Source organism: Empidonax traillii, unplaced genomic scaffold (genome assembly GCF_003031625.1).
Source record: "Empidonax traillii isolate 1590-97213 ecotype Southwest subspecies unplaced genomic scaffold, ASM303162v1 scaffold932:size235031, whole genome shotgun sequence".
Lineage (NCBI taxonomy): Eukaryota > Metazoa > Chordata > Aves > Passeriformes > Tyrannidae > Empidonax > Empidonax traillii.
The window spans coordinates 175,250-195,683 of NW_020956125.1; the positions used below are offsets into that span (position 1 = coordinate 175,250).

The 20,434-nt window shown below is 37.1% G+C and overlaps 1 protein-coding gene across 3 annotated transcripts in view; it reads right to left on the reverse strand.

Moving 5' to 3' along the window:
* KHDRBS3 (KH RNA binding domain containing, signal transduction associated 3) overlaps nucleotides 1–20,434 on the reverse strand; it is a 93,057-nt gene that overhangs the window by 43,578 nt on the left and 29,045 nt on the right. For all 3 annotated transcript variants that reach the window (XR_003573414.1, XM_027903092.1, XM_027903093.1), the window contains exons 3-5: nucleotides 13,847–13,963; nucleotides 9,459–9,605; nucleotides 3,166–3,305 (exon numbers count right to left, since the gene is read on the reverse strand). Coding sequence is in view for 2 of the 3 variants with exons in the window: in XM_027903092.1 (XP_027758893.1) it covers nucleotides 3,166–3,305; nucleotides 9,459–9,605; nucleotides 13,847–13,963 (404 nt within the window). In the remaining variant the exon portion in view is untranslated. The remainder of the gene's footprint in view (nucleotides 1–3,165; nucleotides 3,306–9,458; nucleotides 9,606–13,846; nucleotides 13,964–20,434) is intronic.

A 20,434-nucleotide genomic window follows, 5' to 3' on the forward strand; every position in this document is an offset into this window, starting at 1 on the left:
TTTTTGTTCTTAAAATAAAAATGTGACTTTTCTGAAATGAAATGCTACTTCTGTTGCAAAATGTCCTTAGAGGTGTACATTATCATCCATAGACTCATAGAAGGGTTTGTGTTGGAGGGGACCTTAAAGAGCATTTAGTTCCAACCCAACTGCCATGGGCAGAGCCATCTTCCACCATGATAAGATGTCTACTTTGAGTCTTTAGTTAATCATAAGTCCCAAATCACATTTTGGTTGTGTTATTTATTTTGCACTGATTCAGGATGTGAATAAAATGCAATAAAGAAACATTGATTCTAAAAGAGTTATGTTTCTAGCTTCTCACCATAACAGCACCACATTAAACACCATGGATCCTCTAAGTTGGCTACCATAATAAATTAAAAAGCAGTCACTATGATAATTTTATATAATTGCCTCAAAAAAACCAAAAAATTTAGGAACATCATCAGTTTATAATAAAAACAAAGAAATGAAACCCAGACTTTCACCACTTTCCCTTCTTGTTTTACAGAAGAAACAGGTATGCTAAAATAGGTTAAGTGCTGTTTTTTTACAGAAAACAGTGTAGTGATTACATCTGAAGGTCATCTTTATCAGCATTAGGGACAAAAACTGGGGGGCAAGGCAGGGGAGAAGGAAGAAGCTCCAAGATCAATGATGAGAAAAGAAAATTCCTAAAGGAAAAGCTCAAAACGCACACACAACCCTTCTAGAACAAAGTCCATCCACTCACCCTCAATACCTTACTTGGCTATAGAGTCATAAAAATTTATGACTCCAGAAATTCTGGAACAAGTCAGAGAAAGAATAAAGTTATCGAACTACAATCATTGGGAAATTACTTACACCATACAGGAAAGCTGAAATTTTTGTATGCAAGCACAAATTTATTGTTTTCCACAAAATAAAATTTTGTCATGGAATGGAGGTAAAAATAGATTTGATAAGATGCATTATCTCCAGTTTCAACATGTCTGATAAGGAGTAAAAAAAAGCATGACTTAGTACTCTTCTTAACTGAAACTATTCAGGAGTAATAAAGGCTTAAAAAGCCTTTATTATGGGAACTTAAACATACTCATATATTGTATCCTCAACAGGATGTTTCATGTATCAAGGTTGGTACCTTAAAACCATTCCCTAGATTACAAAGAAAGGTTAGCATCAGGTTTTTAGACTTCATTTTAAAAGTTTTCTGAGGCTTTGCTTCAACCTCTTCTGGATATCCCAGAGATGCTTTCTATTGAAACTGTTTTATCCAACACTGAGACAAAGCCTTTAAAGCTTTGCTTCAACAAAAGTATTACTCACTCAAATCCATTTATGTTAAAAAAGAATCAGAGCATTGTAACTGAGTTTGAGATCTCCAGCTCAATGGCTGTAGAATCTCAGTAGCAATAGCACTGAATTTCATTTCAGGAATATGATAAAAGCTTCCGTTTTAGGGCAAAAAGTCTTGGAGTTTAAGAAAAGCCTTGAAGCAAGGACAAGTCAAACAAACCAACATTCCCTTTTCTTTAGAACATATAGAAGAAATAGCAATGGCAAAACCTCAACCTTTTACTGTCATATCCAAACCAAAGACAAATAACACTTAAATTTACCCTGTAGATAATTTTTATTGTAGGCCAACTACAAGGCATACTGTGAGCTATGTAACAGCATGTATCTCTTGCTTAAAAATGCAGATTTGGAAAGATAATTTTCCAAAATCTAGAGGATAGAACTAGCCATGTTAGAAATGCAGTACTATAAAAAGTTATTTACATATGTATGTACTAGGTACTAGCAGGAAATTAGTTATCAAGCTTTAGCAATAAGATCAGACCAAACAATTTCTGTACCGCAGAAATAGCTGAAGGACATGAAAAATTAAATAAACTTGAAATAGCATTGCAAATGTATGTGTAGCAGAGCCATTACGGGCACCCACAGCCAAGTTACAAACAGTTAAGAACTGAAATAAAATTTGCAAAAAAACCCTCCAAAATCAAACGAGGTCTCTAATTTGAAAGTACTTTCGTACTTTTAGCTGATTACAGTGATAAAGAGGTGAAACTCTGTATATAATTACCACTACTCAGAACATAAAAATCAAGAAGAGCAGAATATACATATTACACAGTATTATTTCATACAAGAACAAAATTTTGTTGATTGAGAGAACTTTTTTCTCACAGGACATAACCTACAGTAAGTATAAATTCTTGAAATTAGGATTCACTCGGCACTGCATTTGCAATCATTATCAGGATATATGTAACTAAGCAGAACTGTATAAATGGAGTATTTTCTTAGTGCTGGTTCTTCTAACATGCTTTTATCATGAGGTAAAACACTTCAGAGTATTATTTTTTAATTGTTTTAGAAGCTGAAATGTGAGTTTCAAGTTGCACAACAAAATCTGTAGCCACAACTGAAAAAAATAGTTTACCATAGAAAACAGTCACACTTAGCTGTTGCAGCCACAAACTCTGAACTGCAACACAAACAGTTATGAACTTTATTTAGTTTTTGTTTTCACACTTCAGGACTCGAAGGAGTTGAAACTGTCATCTCAGTACTGCAAGGAAGAAAGGGGATGCTAGAGTAAAAATAACACATTTCCTGTGACAAAGAAAAACAAAGCAAAAAGCAGCAGACTTCGCCTATTTCTGAATCAAACAAGCGCCACTTTTCACAAAGTGCCGCTCAGACTCCAGAGCGCTTCTATATCACTTCATCATGACTACGAAAACTTAGCAATATAGTTAAAAAGGAATACATATATTCTGTTAGAGATATTGTATGAAATTCATATGTCAATTAAGACAGATTTACCAGTTTTTCAAAGCAGTGAACTCTACAGGGCTCAAAGACAGACCCTGCACGCACCTAAGGAGTAACTCAAGGTTGCAAGTCAAGATGCTCACACTAAGGTTGAACTCTTGGATGATGTACATTGCTTAACAAGGGTAGCATTCAAGTGTCACAAGACAAAATCCAGCACCATTGTTAATTCAGTCCAAACTCGTTAGACTATCAATAAATCAAGGCTGTTTCCCTTATCTTTTAACTCTTCTTCTGGGAGTCCTTCCTGTATTTTACTGTTGAACTCGGGGGGGAAATTGTGTTTCAAGAGAGAAGCCTAACACAAGTACATTCCAATGAAATTCCACTTACCTGGACAAAGCAGGAACTGGCACTCCTCTTGCTCGAATAGATGCTTTTCCACGAACGACTGGAACTTCTGCAGTTTCTGAACCACCATTTAAATATGTTAATTCCTGAAGTTGTGCCTGTCTGATTTCATCGTTGTAGTCCTAAAACAGGGAGAACAGAGTGAGAAAAAAAACCAAACTGTTCACCCACCACTCCCAGCAAACACTGCTCCTGAAAGTTTTCTCTTAAAAAGCTGAACATCCCACTGAAAGAGCTTAATAGGCATAATAAGATAGGAATATTACTCAGTCACAATACTACTTTAAAATTCTACATATTAGTGGTTGTTTTTGCTCAGGTATGTTTTTCTTTCCCTTTGCATGTTATTTCTATATAATTTTACCAATTACAATGCTAATGTTAAAATGTTGCAGAGATGGGAGGAAACAACAAAAAAAAAATCAAGGTTTGATATTCTGAACTGATATCCTGTTTGTAGTTCCAGATGTAGAATGATTGTGTGTTAAAAGTAGGAAAAATCCCACTGCCTGGTGATTCAAATACACTGTTGAGAGAGTGGCCCATGTAAATGAAGGAATAGATTAGATACCTACACCTTTAAAATAAGGAGTTAAAGAACAAACAAGGTCATTTAGTCAATATAGACATGCAACATTATCTAAAAAAAGAGCTCAAAAATTAAATTCTGTAATATGCAACAGTAAAGAAGCTGAGGAGATATCTTATTTCTGCCTGCATAAAACCTCTATTCTAAAGATCTAGCAAAAAGAAAGTTCAAGTTTCTATACATGGAGTTATTATGGTACTTGTCAGGGACCTTGAGCCAACTTCCAAAACAAGCACATCCCACAGGAATAGAACAGATACAACACTGAACTCCTGAGCTACACATTTTTCTACAATTTCTCTTCTGCTTCAAGTGTACCAAAAAGAATGTTCTTGTACAAGTGAATCAAAGAAATATTTTACTGAATGTGGATACACAAACTATCAAAATATTAATAGGTCCTCCTATAGGAATGGAATGATACTTCTGATACAACACCTCTTACCTTCTACAAATCCTCCCATCTCACATTTTTCAATTCAATTGCAAAACAAAGAATCTGCATCTAATTCCAAATCTGAGTTTATTACATTTATTCATTAGACAGGTACGAAAAGACTGTCAGCCAGTCTTACAGACAATTCTAAAACATAATCCTGGATTGAAAGCAGATTAAAACTTGCTTGAATTCAAATATCTCAATTATCCTTGAAACGTTCTGCTTCTCCTACATTTCTACAAACAAAGATAAGTTCTCCTTTCCATATCATTGCTGGAGATAGTTACTAATGTTAAAAGTGGCACTTCAATAGCATTTTGTCCAAGCTGGCTTGAAAAGATTCTGAAATTTAACTTCAAGTACCCACCTGAGATCATCTACTTAGCAGCAGAAATCAACTAGCAAACATGAAGAAAAAGGTCTTGAAGATTGAATTAACTGTTTCAAGTAGCATTAATTGAAGCTTTTGAGAAACAGATTCCATTACTAAACAGCCAGGACTCAATACCCAACCAATCCATCACAGAGAGCAGACTAGAACCAGGAAACTGAACACTCCTCTGGCCAACTAGTGTACAGAAACTCACTTTATATTTTTTGCTGGATCAGAACTGGCTTATGAATGCAAAATTCTATGTATTGTATAGAACAAAACTGATCTTGACTAAAAATGCCAAGGAACTGTACCACCAACATACCAAAGGTACCAAAGTTCTGGCAGTCAGTATCAGAGGTACCCTTTATCACTTCTCCACAAAATATCCTTTTCAGAATTGGACTCCTGGAAAAATACCTTTGATCGTTTTATATTAATTTCATTTAATTCCATAGCAAAGATGTGCTTGGGTTGCCACTGTGCATTTTGGGTCCTTTTTTTTTTTTTATTTTCCTGCCTGATGCTCTCGTTTTCCTGCAGCACATTACCAGCACAGCAGCAGCCTTAGGTCACAGACAAGGGCTCCACTGTGCAAAGCACAGAACAGAAAATATGGTCCTTATCACCCATGCCAGAGGCAGCAGGAGGATATGGAGTGAAGGAGCAGTACAAGCAAGCTACGATAAGCAGCAATGTTAAACCATTAGACTCTGAAATGGATTCTTCAATTAAAAGTAACAGATGGTCAATTTATGAATACTCTCTGCTGGAAAACAGTACAATTCAAGTCAAATTGAGGAGACAATCTTTCTCCTCACCTAGAAGTGAAGATGGGCATGGAAACCCTTCAGACTGCACTCCTCCTCTGTACAGCTTCAGCAGTGGCAACACTTGAATTTCAGTCTAATGCTGCTGCTGAATTTCAATTGAACAGATGTACTCTCATTTTATGAATACATTCCCCATTCTGACTAAATACAATCTTCCATGAATGTGGAGGGTGTATGAATAGCTACATCAAGGCACATGTAAGAGATTTTCATTCTAGACAGAATTACTTACATGATCCAACTAAACAATATTCTTTTAAGTTTTATCTACAATTTTCACCCACCCAGATCAACACATTGGTAGCTGCTCTCCTTGGGATCACTAACTTAAGACCTTATTCTGAGCTATCACCCAAACTATTAGCAAAGCTATTGTTTTTATATAATGTTAGGACAGATCTCTACAAAACCCTCTGCAGCTTTGCAAAATCCTCAAGTAGATTTTTACCCTGGCAGTGAACAATCTATTGTTACCAAGTTTCCAGCCACCTTTTTTTTTTTAAGGAAAAGTCTGAGAGTTTCCAAAGGTCACCAAGCTCATCCAAATGCCATTAAATGATATTTCATTACCACATCTTACAAACTCAATATGCAGAAGGTAAACAGACTACAGGAAAAACTTGTGAATTGCCATTGTAACTGCTACATATTGTTCTCTCAAAGACATATCTTCTATACTTTGCTTTAAAGACAAGGAAAATAATTCTGGCAGCTAACAGAAAAGGAAAATTACTGCTGCAGCTGTCAAAAGAAATGGTAGTCACTAATCAAAAGTTAAGCAATAGTCTAAAATAATAAAAAACCCACAAAGTAGACTGAGGAAAACTCTAATGTCTAACACTGCATCAATCATGGAATCACAAAACGGTTTGGGAAAGAAAGGACCTTAAAGGTCATCTAGCTCCAACCTCCCTGACATGGACAGGGACATCTTCCATTAGCCCAAGTTGCTCAGGACCCCTTCAACCTGGCCCTGAAATCACAGTATAATTCAGGAACCAGGGGGAGGTGAGGTTGAAAGCACCTGGCTTTTTTTCCTGACAGAAGTAATTCTGAAATAATTAATATCAAGCACAACATCCACCAATATAATAATCAAAGAGGGTGCTGACCAGAGGGTCTGGCCGGAACAAAGTGATTGGCTAATTTAAAGGAAGGCAAATAATATACTTGAAGTCAGAAGCCACAATTCCACCCACAGAAGACTGGTGAGAGTCAAGGCAACATCAGTTCAGCCAGAAAACTCCTGGGTTTGAGTTTTGCCAATAGTTTAAAGGAAATTACACCACTGCAGCTGCTTGAGGCTGAACTTCAATGCGAAGGTGCTCAGCTATGGATCCAAAATCCAGTAAGAGAGGCTGAAGCATTTTTGCTATAGTCAGCTACCACAAGGATATTTTGTGTCCTGCATTCTAGCCCCAAATGTGATTTTTATCTTCAGAATTGATCTGCAAACTGAACAATAACCATATTCATAAAGCAGGGCCAGCATTTAAAATTGTAGGAAGGCTTACATTGTAAGGAGAACACCAATTATGATCATAATCATACATATCATAGCAGGACTTGTCTGAACTAAACCAAACAGTGTCCTAAGAAAGCCACTACAGACCTTCCAGAAAATAAAAATCAAGTTGCATTCAGCAGCAGTAAATCAAACAGTAATTCTAGAGAGGAAAAAGCTGCTCCTTATTTCTTCCTTCAGTGGCTGCTGCGGGGGGGGGGGGGCACAGGCAGAAGAGATTAAGGCATTTAGAGCCATTCTGATAAGATTACATTTGAAAAGCCAAAGGGAAATTAAGACAGTGTTGGCTTGATCCCATAGTTCAGAAAAGATTACATGGCATCAGTTCAGCTCAGTACAATAAAGTGGCAATGATCAAAAACCGAGATGGAAAAGTGCACACCCAGTGAACAGAATTGCTCATTATCAGTCTGTAATTCTCCTAGTTTAGCAGGGTAACGAGCGGGTTTTGATAAGCTTACTTCATTTATGACAACATTAGAGAAATCAAGCCCAGTGAAGAAAAATAAGATCTCTGATGAAAGGGGGCAGGGGGATCAGACATGTCCTTACTTCTAGCACATTCAAAAGCACTTATCAAACTGAGCATATTTCCACCTAAAAAGAAAGCAGCTGTTTGCTCACTAGAACAGTCAAGAACTTAATTCTCCCTTATCTCTTCACACCATTAAACCATGAATCATGCAAATACAGTAATCTTTGACACTGTGACAGCCCAGCATTCCTACAAATACTTTGTTGAGTATCCCCTATCTAATAAGTTAGGATGTTTGAGGAACAGTATGCTTATTTACCTCTTTTCATACGCATCAAAAGAAAAGCTATTTGGAACCTGCAGACCAAGTTACAATGTGGTGCTTGGTTCTTTATAACATGAGAACATAATGCCCAGGACATCTCTTTGGTTTTGTACTGTCTCAAGGTGCATCTACATTAATGTTATTTCTAACCAGGATGTATTCCTAGTGAACCTCCTGATGATCATCACTTCTCCTTTGGATCATGCCATGCAGTAGTATTGGGACATATGAACTAACTTTCATTCAGACAAAAGCAGGTCAGAAGAAACACCCCAGGAGCACACAAATCCAGTCACCTGGGGACTTAGTTTCATAGAATATTTTGAGTTGGAAGGGACCCACAGGGATTTCTAAGTTCAGCTCCTGGTCTTGTACAGGATAACCCCAAGAATCACACCATGTGCCTGAGAGCATTTGTCCAAATGCCCCTTGAACTCTGGAAGGCTTGGGGCTATGACCACTTCTCTGGGAAGCCTCTTCCAGCACCCAACCACTCTGTGTGGTCACATGGATCTAAACTAGGTAGGTACAAACTACCATCCCCAAAATGCACACGGGAGCACTCTTGGGTCATCAGCACCAACTGCTCCACCCTAGAATACAGCTGCCACTTCTACCAACAGGCTGCAGTGGCTGTACAACAGACACCCCCAGCTGGTCCCCAATACACCTACACTGATTCCTATCAAACATTTATATGGTGATGTACGCCTTAGACAAGTTTCTTTAGCCAAGTCTCCCACACTTCCAAGATGTGACACAAATCAAGACACTTGGATAACACTGCCAGCAGTAAAAATAAACAAAAGCTGATGCACCTTGAGAAAGCTTTGCTTTCTATACTCATTCCTTAAATCACCAGTAGACTGAAGCATGTTCACTGAAGAGCTAATAGGTAGGAACTCCACAGAGTAACATCACCGAAAGTGTCCCAGCTTCCTAAGAGAGTTTGGATTGATCCAAGCAGTTTAATACTGCAAAGCAGTGAAACTGGTCCTTACATGAGAGGCAAGTAAAGTTGTCTTCTGCAGAAAGACGCTAGAAATCCATTACCTAGATATATCCCAAACATGGAGTACAAACTCGTTCTGGAAATAGGATTTCATTTTATACACCCATACATGCCAAGCTGAAGTATACACCAGAAGACAAGTACAACTCAAATATCAGTAGCTTTGTGATAAAAATAAAGATACAAGACAAAATTGTATTGATTCTCATCACTGAACACTAAACCAGGATTATGGGTGAGAAGTACTACAACTTCAAATTCATTCACTGTAACAGAACCCTATGCTGATGCTTCCCATGTACCAAGAACATAGAAAAGCCCCACATTTTACATGTTCTCACAACTATTTTTAGACTTAGATACTTTGCACATGACCAGTTAAGCAAGAATGAGTTGCTCTTTTACTACAGGTCATATCATGAGATGAGTGTGTACAGTTACAGATTCAACTTTTAACTGCCTATATCAAAATGTAAACATATTTGTAAACATTACCATTTCTTTCACAAGTGAAGGAAATTAAGCAACATGGCCTGACCAGTATTATGCACTGTTTATAGAATGGTTTGGGTTGGAAGGGACCTTGAAGATTATCTAGTTCCAACACCCCTGCCACCTTCAACTAGACCAGCTTGCTCAGTTTTAGAGACAACATTTCTCACTCAAGACTACCAGAATTCTCATTAAAAAAATAAAATACTAACAGGAATGAGGAACTTCTTGATTTCTTCCAATGCATGTCCCATTCTGGCATATGCTTCTGCAGGTGGAGCAAATACTTCAATTAAAACATGCAGGTCATCATTTAGGTGGAAATACTTCGCCTCTCCACTTTTTCTCAATTCTTCCTCCTAGAAGATATGAAAAAAAGGTTGGTTTTATACCTTCTTGTTTTAAAACATACTAATGCAAGTATCAAAGTTGTTCCAGAGGAGTTTGCAGACACTATTCACTACATTCAGATGTCTACAAATAAGAAAGTAACAGGAATTAAGACCCAACAACTTCTATTCCCATGCAGAAACTGTACCACAAGGGAGAATGCTCCCAGATGTTTTCCCAAGTGCACCAGTTTCATGTAGTAGATGCTGAAAGATTCTTTTACCATCATTATTTCAATCTTGGTATTACTACACTGCTCTGATACTTATTTTCTGTTCTCATTGAAGTTTCTATGCCATGAGAGCACAAAACTGTGCTACTTGGATATAAAACTAAGAGCATATGAGACAAGGAAAGAGGACATTAACAAGAAGAGTTCACTGGCTATTTCAGAAGAGAGCTTATTTCTTTTATCCTGTTTCACTCAACCCACTTCAATAACTGAGAAGCTCTGAGTTTAATGTAGTTCTCAAATACATTCACGTGCAAAATGTTCACAGACCAAAAGGACATATTTGGTAGTCTCTGATGGGCTGCCCCTGTCTATCTGACAAGTCCAAGTGATAAAACCACCATTAGAAATAATTTCATTGCTTTACCGGATAGCATTATATCAAATACTTACCAGTTCTGCTGCCTAAAAAACTGAAGCTCCCCTGCAGCTCACTGTATTTGGCAAGCACCAGGTAAGCATTTCCCCCTTTAGATTGCTAAAATTATAGCTGCAGCAATAGCTGAAATATCTTCCCCTGCACACTCCTTAATTATGAGTTGAGGTTTATACGTGACTTCATTTCTTCTTCCCATAAACAATGCTCCTGTCATCATGATTCATCTTTAACTGTGACGATGTTTGCTTTTAAAGCACCCACAGCAAGAGGTCAGGACTAGACTATTAGCAAACCCATTATTTTGTAAATACAAGTAACAGATTTTAAAAATAGGAAGTAACCTAATATAAACATCACAGCCCAAATATTTAGTTTTGATAGGAACTGTTTTTCACTTAAATCTTCATAGCCCAGTTACTCAAAACATGAGATATCACTAGCACTGGAAACTAGATGTTTTCATGAGTTGAGTTCCCTACACGCTTTTTTCAGGCATACACCTGCATCAAGCCTTCCCTGTTCCTTTCTCCTAAAGGCAAGAAAGAAAAAAGTCACTGCGCAGTTTGTGCAGAAAACAGTGCTAAGAAACTTCCCTTCTGTCATTATCAACTTGCCTGGTAACAGCAATAAGCAATAGAAAAGTTACAATTTCCTGTGGTAACCAAAACATTTAAGTCAGCAATTTTAACAAAGCATAAGAAATTTCAATGCAGGTTTTTCTAAATCATGCCCATAAGCAAACTTTTAAAGTAATTTTATCCTTTTTTTTGCAAAGTTCAATTTGATTAATTTTTTTTTTAGTTCTGTACCATAACTTGGCAACACTTCCATTACTTCCTTAATTGCTTGCCATGCCAGAGGCTGGACTCCGATGATCCATGTAACCTCTAACTCAGGATATTCTATGATTCTATGAGCATTCTACTCTCCAAAACTCTTAACAGCAAATAAATGAGAGTGAACTCACCGGCCTACATCTCCTAACCTTTGGGACATACTAAGCATTTCAGGGATGGGATTTGTTTTCATTTCCCATGATGGCCAACACAAAAGCCACAATTTGTTTCCATTCCGGTATTCCCCTCTGACAGCATTTTTAGCTCCCATAATATCCTGTGCCTGCCATCACTTGGCAGGTTTGCATTGGCTTGGTTGGCACCCACTGCATGTGGATGCTGCTTGGCTGGCCAAGACAGGCATTATTTTAATTCTACTGCCATGGGCAAGTGAGAGCTGCTGAAAGGATGAAAGAGAACCTGATATGGAACAAGGAAGATAAAAGACAACAAGATTTTTTAAAATCTGTCCTTTAAATCTCCATTTTCTTGCACCAAATTTATCACACCAAAGAGCTCAACCATGATTTAACTTCAAGTTTCAGTACAGACATCTTTGCAGTATTGCACTCTGGGAGCCCTATGAGAAAGCTTACCCCAGAGAAACCTCACCCTATTTGCTTTGTACTTTGTGCTCCTGTTATTTCTTGGCATATCTTCATGGTCCAGAACAAAGTAGAGCACTATTTTACTGTACTCTTGCTTTTCACCCTACTTGACAAGCCATCAAGAACCAGAAGTTGAGTAGCAGCATTTATCAAAATATGCTCATAGTGCTGTCCTTTATCTTCACTACACTGCCTCTGACTTGTGTTTTAAATTTCTATAGGTTCTGACATCTATTTTTAATGTTACCTTAAACATGGCTCTGTCAGATTTTATAAACCATTTAGAATACACAAGTTGTTGAAAGGCCTACACCAGTCTCCAAACTATTGGTAACATTTGAATAACCAAATGAGGTGGAATTTAAGTTGTTCCTGCACAGTTACAACATAAAAGCAATCTTGTAACAGAATAAACAAATTCAGAAATGAGTCAGACTTTTTTCACTCTCCTATAGGCATATGAAAGCCTGTGGTGCCAAAGAGAAGGCGTCTCAGCACTGACTAATGAAAAGCTAATGATGAAGTGCCAGCTTCTGATTACTGAATTCACACATCACATATCACAAATAGATACGTGAAATAGTTCTCCAGACACTGATAAGAGAGACAGAAATAGACACCTAAGACTACTTTAGAACTCAGTTTAAGGAGTATGACACAAAACCAAAAAAAACCTTGCCCGCATGTGCCCTTTAACACATCTCTTATTAGGAAGGACATTGGACATTCTAAAAAGGCAATTACAAGTCATAACTTGAGAAACATTGTTGCCCAAAAGGAATTTTAAAGTCAGAGTGGCTTATCTGTATCTATTTTTCTAGTTTACCTGAATTTTTCCTAGACAACTTGCAAAAGGTAGTGTTCAAGAATGACTGGACATGGATGGCACTTGGTGCTATGTTTTAGTTGGTAAGGTGGTGAAGTCAAAGGTTGGACTTGATCATGGAGGTCTTTTCCAACCTTTATGATTCTATGAACTGTCATATTTCAACTCAAAGGTAGTAGCAATGTAATCAAAAATTAGCTTTTCAATAACTGTGAAACACTTAAAGTTGCATTAGCTGTATCCCTCAATTTTCTAGCCTTTATTATTAAGAATGTATTTATATACACATCTATAAACTATATTTAGCTCATTTATATTTAATAAAATTATTTAAGAAGTAATTAAAAGGAAGAGATAGCCCAAGTTTTACAAAACAGTAACTGATTACCTTCTTGATAAATACTCTATAGGTCACATAATATTTACATTTTGCTGATGGAGAAATGTGCTAAAAATTATATAGTTTAAGAAATTCAGTAGCCAGCCCTCTAAGTCCCTCTCTGTATACATGTCATTATCAGTCTTCATAGCACACAGTATTTTTAAGTTTCAAATTACATAACCACAAATATTTCACTCCAAGCCTATAAAACATGATATGCTGGAGGCAAGAAACATGTTGTGTTTTTATTGCTATCATTAGGGATGTTCCAGTTAAAAAATGCAGCTTACTAGACATGTGACACACCTCTTTACTGATGGACACTTACCTGCTACAAATTTAGCCAGAGATTTATTTAAGTAAAGAGTGAAAGCTATTACTACAAACACCTTTAACCTGAAGGCTTCTATTCTGCTGTTTACTTTGGTTCCACTATAACCAAATACTTCCCACAGAAACAATTGCTACTTGTCAACTGCTTAAAATGCATAAGTCATCTCCAGAGCTGTGAATTTTTCCAGTTGTATTTTAGCTGCTTTCATCAGTTCTTTTATTTTTGTTTAGAAATGCTATAAAATGTTACTAAATTTAAAGTGTTATTTTATGTGAAAATGTTTGTTAAAATCTACTTAGAAGCCAGGTTCCCTCCAAAGCGAGAGCACTGCCATGTTCACTTGGGCATTGCTCATTATCAGCTATATCAGACATGCCACTGGTAATGCCCCGCTTACATCCTCAAAGCCCACAGTTTGGGGGGGCCTAAATACAACTCATGGTAGCTTCAAAATACTCAGTGAGAACAGACTCCTCAGAAAACAGGTCTCATCTACGTGCAACAATACTAGGATCTCCTACACTTTTCATTTGTTCCAAGTTTTGTTACAGGGTTTTTTCCCCCTCCTCAAAAATTTAAGCTACAAAATTCCATTGATGTACTCAGCTCTTACCTTTGTCTTGTCCCTCATAGAACCTTTTCCCAAAATAGACATTTTTGTCAGTGTTTCTTCCTGTAAACGCTTTAAAGAATTGCCACGGGGGCCCAAAAGTTTTCCCACAAAGTTGAACTGTAAGAAAACAAAAACATGAAGCTCGTTAGAGTTTTAATCATAAATTAATATGCAAAATGAAATATTTTGCTAAAACAACTTTTGGTCCTAGGTGCAAACAATTAGATCATAGATCAAGGCATTAAGTACAATCATTAGTACAATTAATGGAACATCAGTGGCTCCACTAGAGAAACACAAAAGCACCTGAACTCAAAGATAACCTGGTGTCTACTACAGGCTGCCAGATCCAGGGGAACCTGTTGGCAAAGCCTTTCTCCTCCAGATACAGGCACTTGTCCTGCTGGGAGACTTCAACCACCCTGACATCTGCTGGGAAAGTAGCATGATGAGCTGTAGGCAAGCCAGGAGACTCTTTCTCCAGTAGAGAAGTCTGGATGTGTAGGGATGGGGTGATGAAGGCCAAGGCTCAGCTGAAACTGAACCTGGCAAGGAGCACAAAGTAACAGAAAAGGCTTGTACAGAATCATAGAATCAGCCGGGTTGGAAAAGACCTCTGAGATCATCAGGTCCAACCCTTGATCCAACCCCATCGTGGTTACCAGACCACAGCACTCAGTGCCACATCCAGTCTCGTCTTAAAAACCTCCATGGAGAATCCACCACCTCCCTGGGCAGCACATTCCAATGCCTGATTACCCTCTCTGTAAAGAATTTCTTCCTAATATCCAACCTAAACCTCCTCTGACAGGGCTTAAGATCATGCCCTCTTGTCTTACTGACAGGTACCTGATAGATACAGATAAGGAAAATATTAATCAGAAAGACTGCCCAGGAAAAAAGTAGAAATCTCCCCTGCTGAGGATATTGAAGACTCAAGGCCGGTAATGGGGTCCTGTGTAATCTAATTTACAATGATTACTTCAACAGAAGGTTGGCCCAGATGTTTTCTAAACATCCCATCCAACTTGGACTTCTGATTTTATTATTTCTTGAAGGTATAAAACTAAGGAAAGAAAGTGAATTTAAACTGTTTGTAACAAGTTTGAACTTCCAGAAGTCAATAACTCTGTGTCAATTCCTTAAATTAAAGGAAGCTCAGTTAAGCTCAAATGAAAGCTTTCATGTAATGGAATATCACCTCACTTTTTCAAGCATTACTTAGGATTACTTATGTTTACTTTAAAATATCCTTGTAAGTTACTGGCAAGAAAAATAAACACTCCTTATTCCAGCTGTATTAGTTATTTTAAAGCCAAACGGTTTAACGTTGCAGGAATCTAAAACCTGACCTGCAGAAGTCTAAAACTTTAATACCTCCAAAAGTTGTCATCTTATCAAAAGCATGAAATCTCAAGAGCCAAGACCAGACATTAGAGCAGCTATACAAAGAACTGCACAGATGACATGTCCTAGACATTTAATGAACACAAAAATGCATCTTGAGATCCACAGAACTATTCTTTCCCGTGCACCAGGGCTTCAAATATTAGATTTGACAAGCCTGAAGCACAAGAAACTTGTGTTTCAAGTTTGAAATTCTGCTGATTTGAAAGCACAGTACCTCCAGGTGTAGCTTAAAAACACAAACATTAAAGGTTAGTAAAAAATGGCTTACAGAGCAGTCAAAGCATTTTTATTCCCACAAAGCTAAAAAGCTTTGGAACATTTCAGTTGATTATTCCATAAATAAAACCCATTTATGATATTGAATGAATCCTTTCAGAAGAAAACAGATTATTTACTTTGGACAGGTATTGCATTTTGTTCAAATTATTAGTTTCTCTCCCTTTTACAGCAAATTGGAAACATCAAAGATTTATTTTGAAATATGTCAGGTATAGAAACAAAAAATATCAGTCACTAAGTTACTATCATTATTTATACACCACTTCATCCCCAGCAATCAAGGAGAAGGACTCAAACCTAAAGGTACAAAACTACCTTTCAGTAAGACAAGTTTTAATTTGAAAATAAGCAGATTCAGCCTATCTGCTGGTGAACAGAAGCAAATAAACCTGGCAGATCCAGGCTAGTTCATGTACAAGTTTCATGGGTGCTTCCCATGCTCCACATTTAGGGTTTATTTTCCCCAAGAGCACAAAAAAAAAAAAAAAAAACCCAAACAAAACCCAAATTCAGGTCTAGTATTGAACTTCTCCTCATAAACTATCTCTGAATTAGATGCACTGGAAGTGCATGCACAGTAACAAGACATCTGAGCAGCTCTGTTCAAGTCAGATCAGTCACAATCACTAGCTCTGGCTCAGAATCAGACAGGACAGACTCCCCTCTTTATTCACCCTTCTCAAGTACAGCCCAATCACCTCCACACTGGATCACTTGTGTTAAATCAAGGATTGTCTCTGCATCAACACAGCTCCTCATGTATTAGGTATCAGGATGTTACGGATAATGGCATAGAAAACAGAAGATAAAGTCCCCAACTCAAGGTTGCTTCTAGACCAGGTCTAAAGGATATGACAAAAACAGTACCTCAAGCAGAATTACAGCAAAACTTCAAGCATCTTTGTAAAAACAGTATCAAGATGCAGATTAACAGACCTGGGAGGAGACAATTGGATAAAATGGGGAAAATTACCACCTCAGCTAAACTTCAAGCCAAATACTACTCCACTATTGATAAGTGGTACCCTCTGTACCATTACATCATTATTTATTTATGTTTTACAGATTACTTTAAAGAGGTGTATAACTAAAAAATCCACAATTTAGAATACATTTTTAATAGAAAGGACCTTTCCTAAAAGAAACAGGAAAAAACTGATAATTAGATTTTTACTTGAAAATTATGACCTTTCTTAGCTATTCATAAATTCTCATTTTAATAGGCATTTTTGCAGCTATTTTACAATGGAGATTATGGACATCACTTCTTAGTATACAATTCTTCAGAATCACCAAATCAAAACATGACTTGAACAGTTATTTAGTGATTTGCTTCCTTACTATATCACTGCCTGAAACTATTCCTTGAAAACACTTCTGGAGAAACAAGTGATCTCACACACAAGTGAGATATTCTCTTCACAACCACTTGATCTACAATATGAATTTCAGCAAAAAAAAAAAAATTAATACCAGTGCTACAGAATTTTAAAATGTATATATTACACAAAAGGGGATATAATGGAAAAAGTAATCCTTGTTTATCCCCACCAAGGCAAGTCTGCTAAGAATGGTTCATCCAGCTTAAAATACTTAGTGAAAGTATAAACGCTTGACCAAATGCTTCCCTGTAAAGCTCTAAGCACTCCATTGTCATTAAAGTCACAGAAAGCTTTCCTGGCATATTAGTTTTCTGCAAAGGTCCCTCTGTGATAGGGTCACTAGAAAAAATAAAAAGTTAGTTGAAGATTCAGAGCGTTACCTTACAATGACCTGAACCAACAAAAACTTCAAGGTTTTTTCTATTCATTGCAAAAAGATAAAGGTTTTTGTACAAAGGTACATATTTCCAGCATCCACATTACATCACAAGCTACTCTCCTTCACGTAACACAGCAATAGGTCTTTAAACATTTATTCACAACCGAAAGTTTGATGAATTACTATAAAGTTGTTAAAAAGCTATGCCTGGTATTACAATTGATGCTTGTCCCTCCACATCACTTCTGGTTATGCAGCCACGTTTTCTCATTTCAACTAAGAAATCCTTAGAACTAATCTATTATGAAAAATTGCTTTCTAACTAGTCATGTGATTAAAATATTAATCTCTCCATGACTTTATGTAACAACTGAAGATATATTGTATATGACAATGACATTTTAAAACAGATATTTTCATTTTAAAAGTTGAGCTAAAAGGTTTAAATAGATACCAGTTCTACAACTCAGTAACTTTTGAGAAAATATATTTAAAGTATCACTTCAGGGAACAAAACGGACCATTTCTTCCTGACTTCTGAGATTTACCCAGCATTTAAGTGTAGATCTGAGAGCAATTTTTAAAATGGTAACCTGTCAAAATGGAAGTAATTGTTCCCATAGTTTTGATCCATCTCATGGAAAGCCATCATCATTCCATTTATCATCCATGGAAGCTATTTTCTCCTCCTAATTCAGAACACCCAAGTTCAGAAAACTGTCAAAGCAAAGTCAGATTTCTGACACTAAACTACTTCATAATAAGTATTCATTAAATATTGGGAAGGGGGTAACGCCCTCCCTTACTTGTATATACTGAAGCTCTGAAACAACTTTCACACATTTCTGGCATTTAATAGCTGTGCTAAGATAGATCCAGAGATTCCCTTCACTAAGACAACCACATCATGCCCTTCCTTGAGTGGCCAGCTCACCTATTCTACCTTCAAGTCTGTGCGAGTGCAAAGATAATTTTTCAAGCATGAAATGCAACAGAAATACAAGTTTAAAGGTCAGATTTTCACACATGACCTAAAGTCATTTGAGGTATTCAGCTGATCAAACAGCAAGGTACGTAAGTCACCCTGACCTCAGTGTCCTAAACTGACAAGATGTCATTCCACTAACTGTGGTTTAGACATCCAGCATTCACATGGACCCCTATCTGTAAGTAACTAGATTTAGAGCTGAATCCTACCTCACTAAGTTGGACCTTTTCCTACAAGGTTGCATAAAAGCCCTTACATCTCTAATCCTTGCTTGTAGTACATGTCCCAGTTACAACAGGACTGCAGACAGCATTACCAAAGCTTATTCAAGCCTCACCTAAATACCTCAGATTAATTTCCCCATCACAGCAATTCAGATCTCCTGGAAGAATCTGTACAGCTGTACCAAACTGAAAAATTCTAAGACTGTGCACAATAAAATTTTGAAAATGTGTGACTGGAGCTGCAATATATATAGGAGTTTCTAGAACATTTTCTTACCAAGACTATTTTGTCATCACATGAAGATATTAATTCAGGGCCTTTTTTAATGTATACAGGAGTGTAAAGAACACCAATTTATTCAAATGCACAGCCAGCCTCAAGGAGAAAGTGAACATAACTCTTAGGACTAACCATCTTAACCTGAATTTTGTCTGTGCTGTGAAATAATTTATCTTGGTTATTCTATCACCTTCTATCAAGGTCCAGAAACAAAACAAAACAAAACAAATTTAGACCAACTAGCTCTATAATGAGATATCAGGCCTGTTAACACTGCCAAGGGTTGAGCAAGACAAAAGTTCCAAGCTAAAGAATATAAATTATATAGTATCTCAGAAGGAACCAAGTGCTGTAGGTAGGAGCCCAGTTAAGCACAGAGACATTCAACTATTTGAGCACTAAGCAGAAGACCAGAAACTCATTAGTGTTTTTCAGGGTGAGCAAAGATGCCCAAAAAAGTGCCATACATACTTTTGAATGTGAGCTCTACCAGATTCCTCAACAGAAACCCTGCTACTCTGCACTTCAGTCGAATAACTTTCTGCTGCAGTTAACCTGTCATCTCCCAGGGCTGTCACAGGTAATTGCACAGGACCCAGCCATGTTCTCATGAGAATGCATCTGACAGGACAGGTAATGTGAACAAGCATTACCATGCCAGGCTGGTCAGATCAGAGCCTGGGCTGCCTGACCTGTGTTGAGGCCATTATGATTTATTCAAGGAGTCAGAGTCTCTAACTCTGAAGTTTTAAAGAGGGAAAGGGCAATGAAGTACATGTCAGGTCTAGCAAGCTGTCTTAAAGGGGGCAGGGCTCTGATGGGCTGTTTTGGTCCACAGACCTCATTTATAGTAAGAAATTAAGATAAGATTAATGAATTATCAATATACCTAAACAGTAGAGGCATTCTTTCCTTCCCAAAGCCATTATTAGGAAATATAAACATAAGAATAGTTTCTGCTGGTAAAATCACATATTTGTTGTTAGTTTCATTTTCAGGTATTTAACCCTGTTAAGGATTCAACAATTTTAATAATTTGGGGATTTTTTATGCAGTTTAAAATAAGTATCACTTAGTTAGGGAAGGACTGTTCTATTAATGAAGTCAAAACAAACTCAGTTTTTCTCACCACTTCTTGGATATCTAAATTAGTCGGATTTAACCCAAACTGGTAAGCAAATGCTTGTTTGACAGATTAATCAATTATTGAAATGATTCAGTCAGCTTCAACTAGCAGATTCTCAGGCCACTAACACCATAGAGATCAGATCTGAAAAAACTGAAGTATCTTTGTTCAGGATCTTGCACAATACGTAATAGCATTAGAGTGTACTGCAGGCAAACACACCAGCTTGCTAGAACTCTAAATTCTATAGTGATATGCACAACATCTTTTCACAAATTTCACAAGTTTCATCCATATTTAAGTCTTAAATTTCATTCTTTTGGAGCATTTGTCACCAATACTGACCACTAGGAAAGAAAACTGCTCAAAATGAGAAACATCTTTTAAACATTTTTCTGAGGAACTATCCCTTGACACCTTCTACCAACACCACATTCACACCAATACCACCAATATCATAGGCAAAATGGTCTAGGAAACTGCACACATGCACAGGGAACAGCAGCACAGAGACATAAAA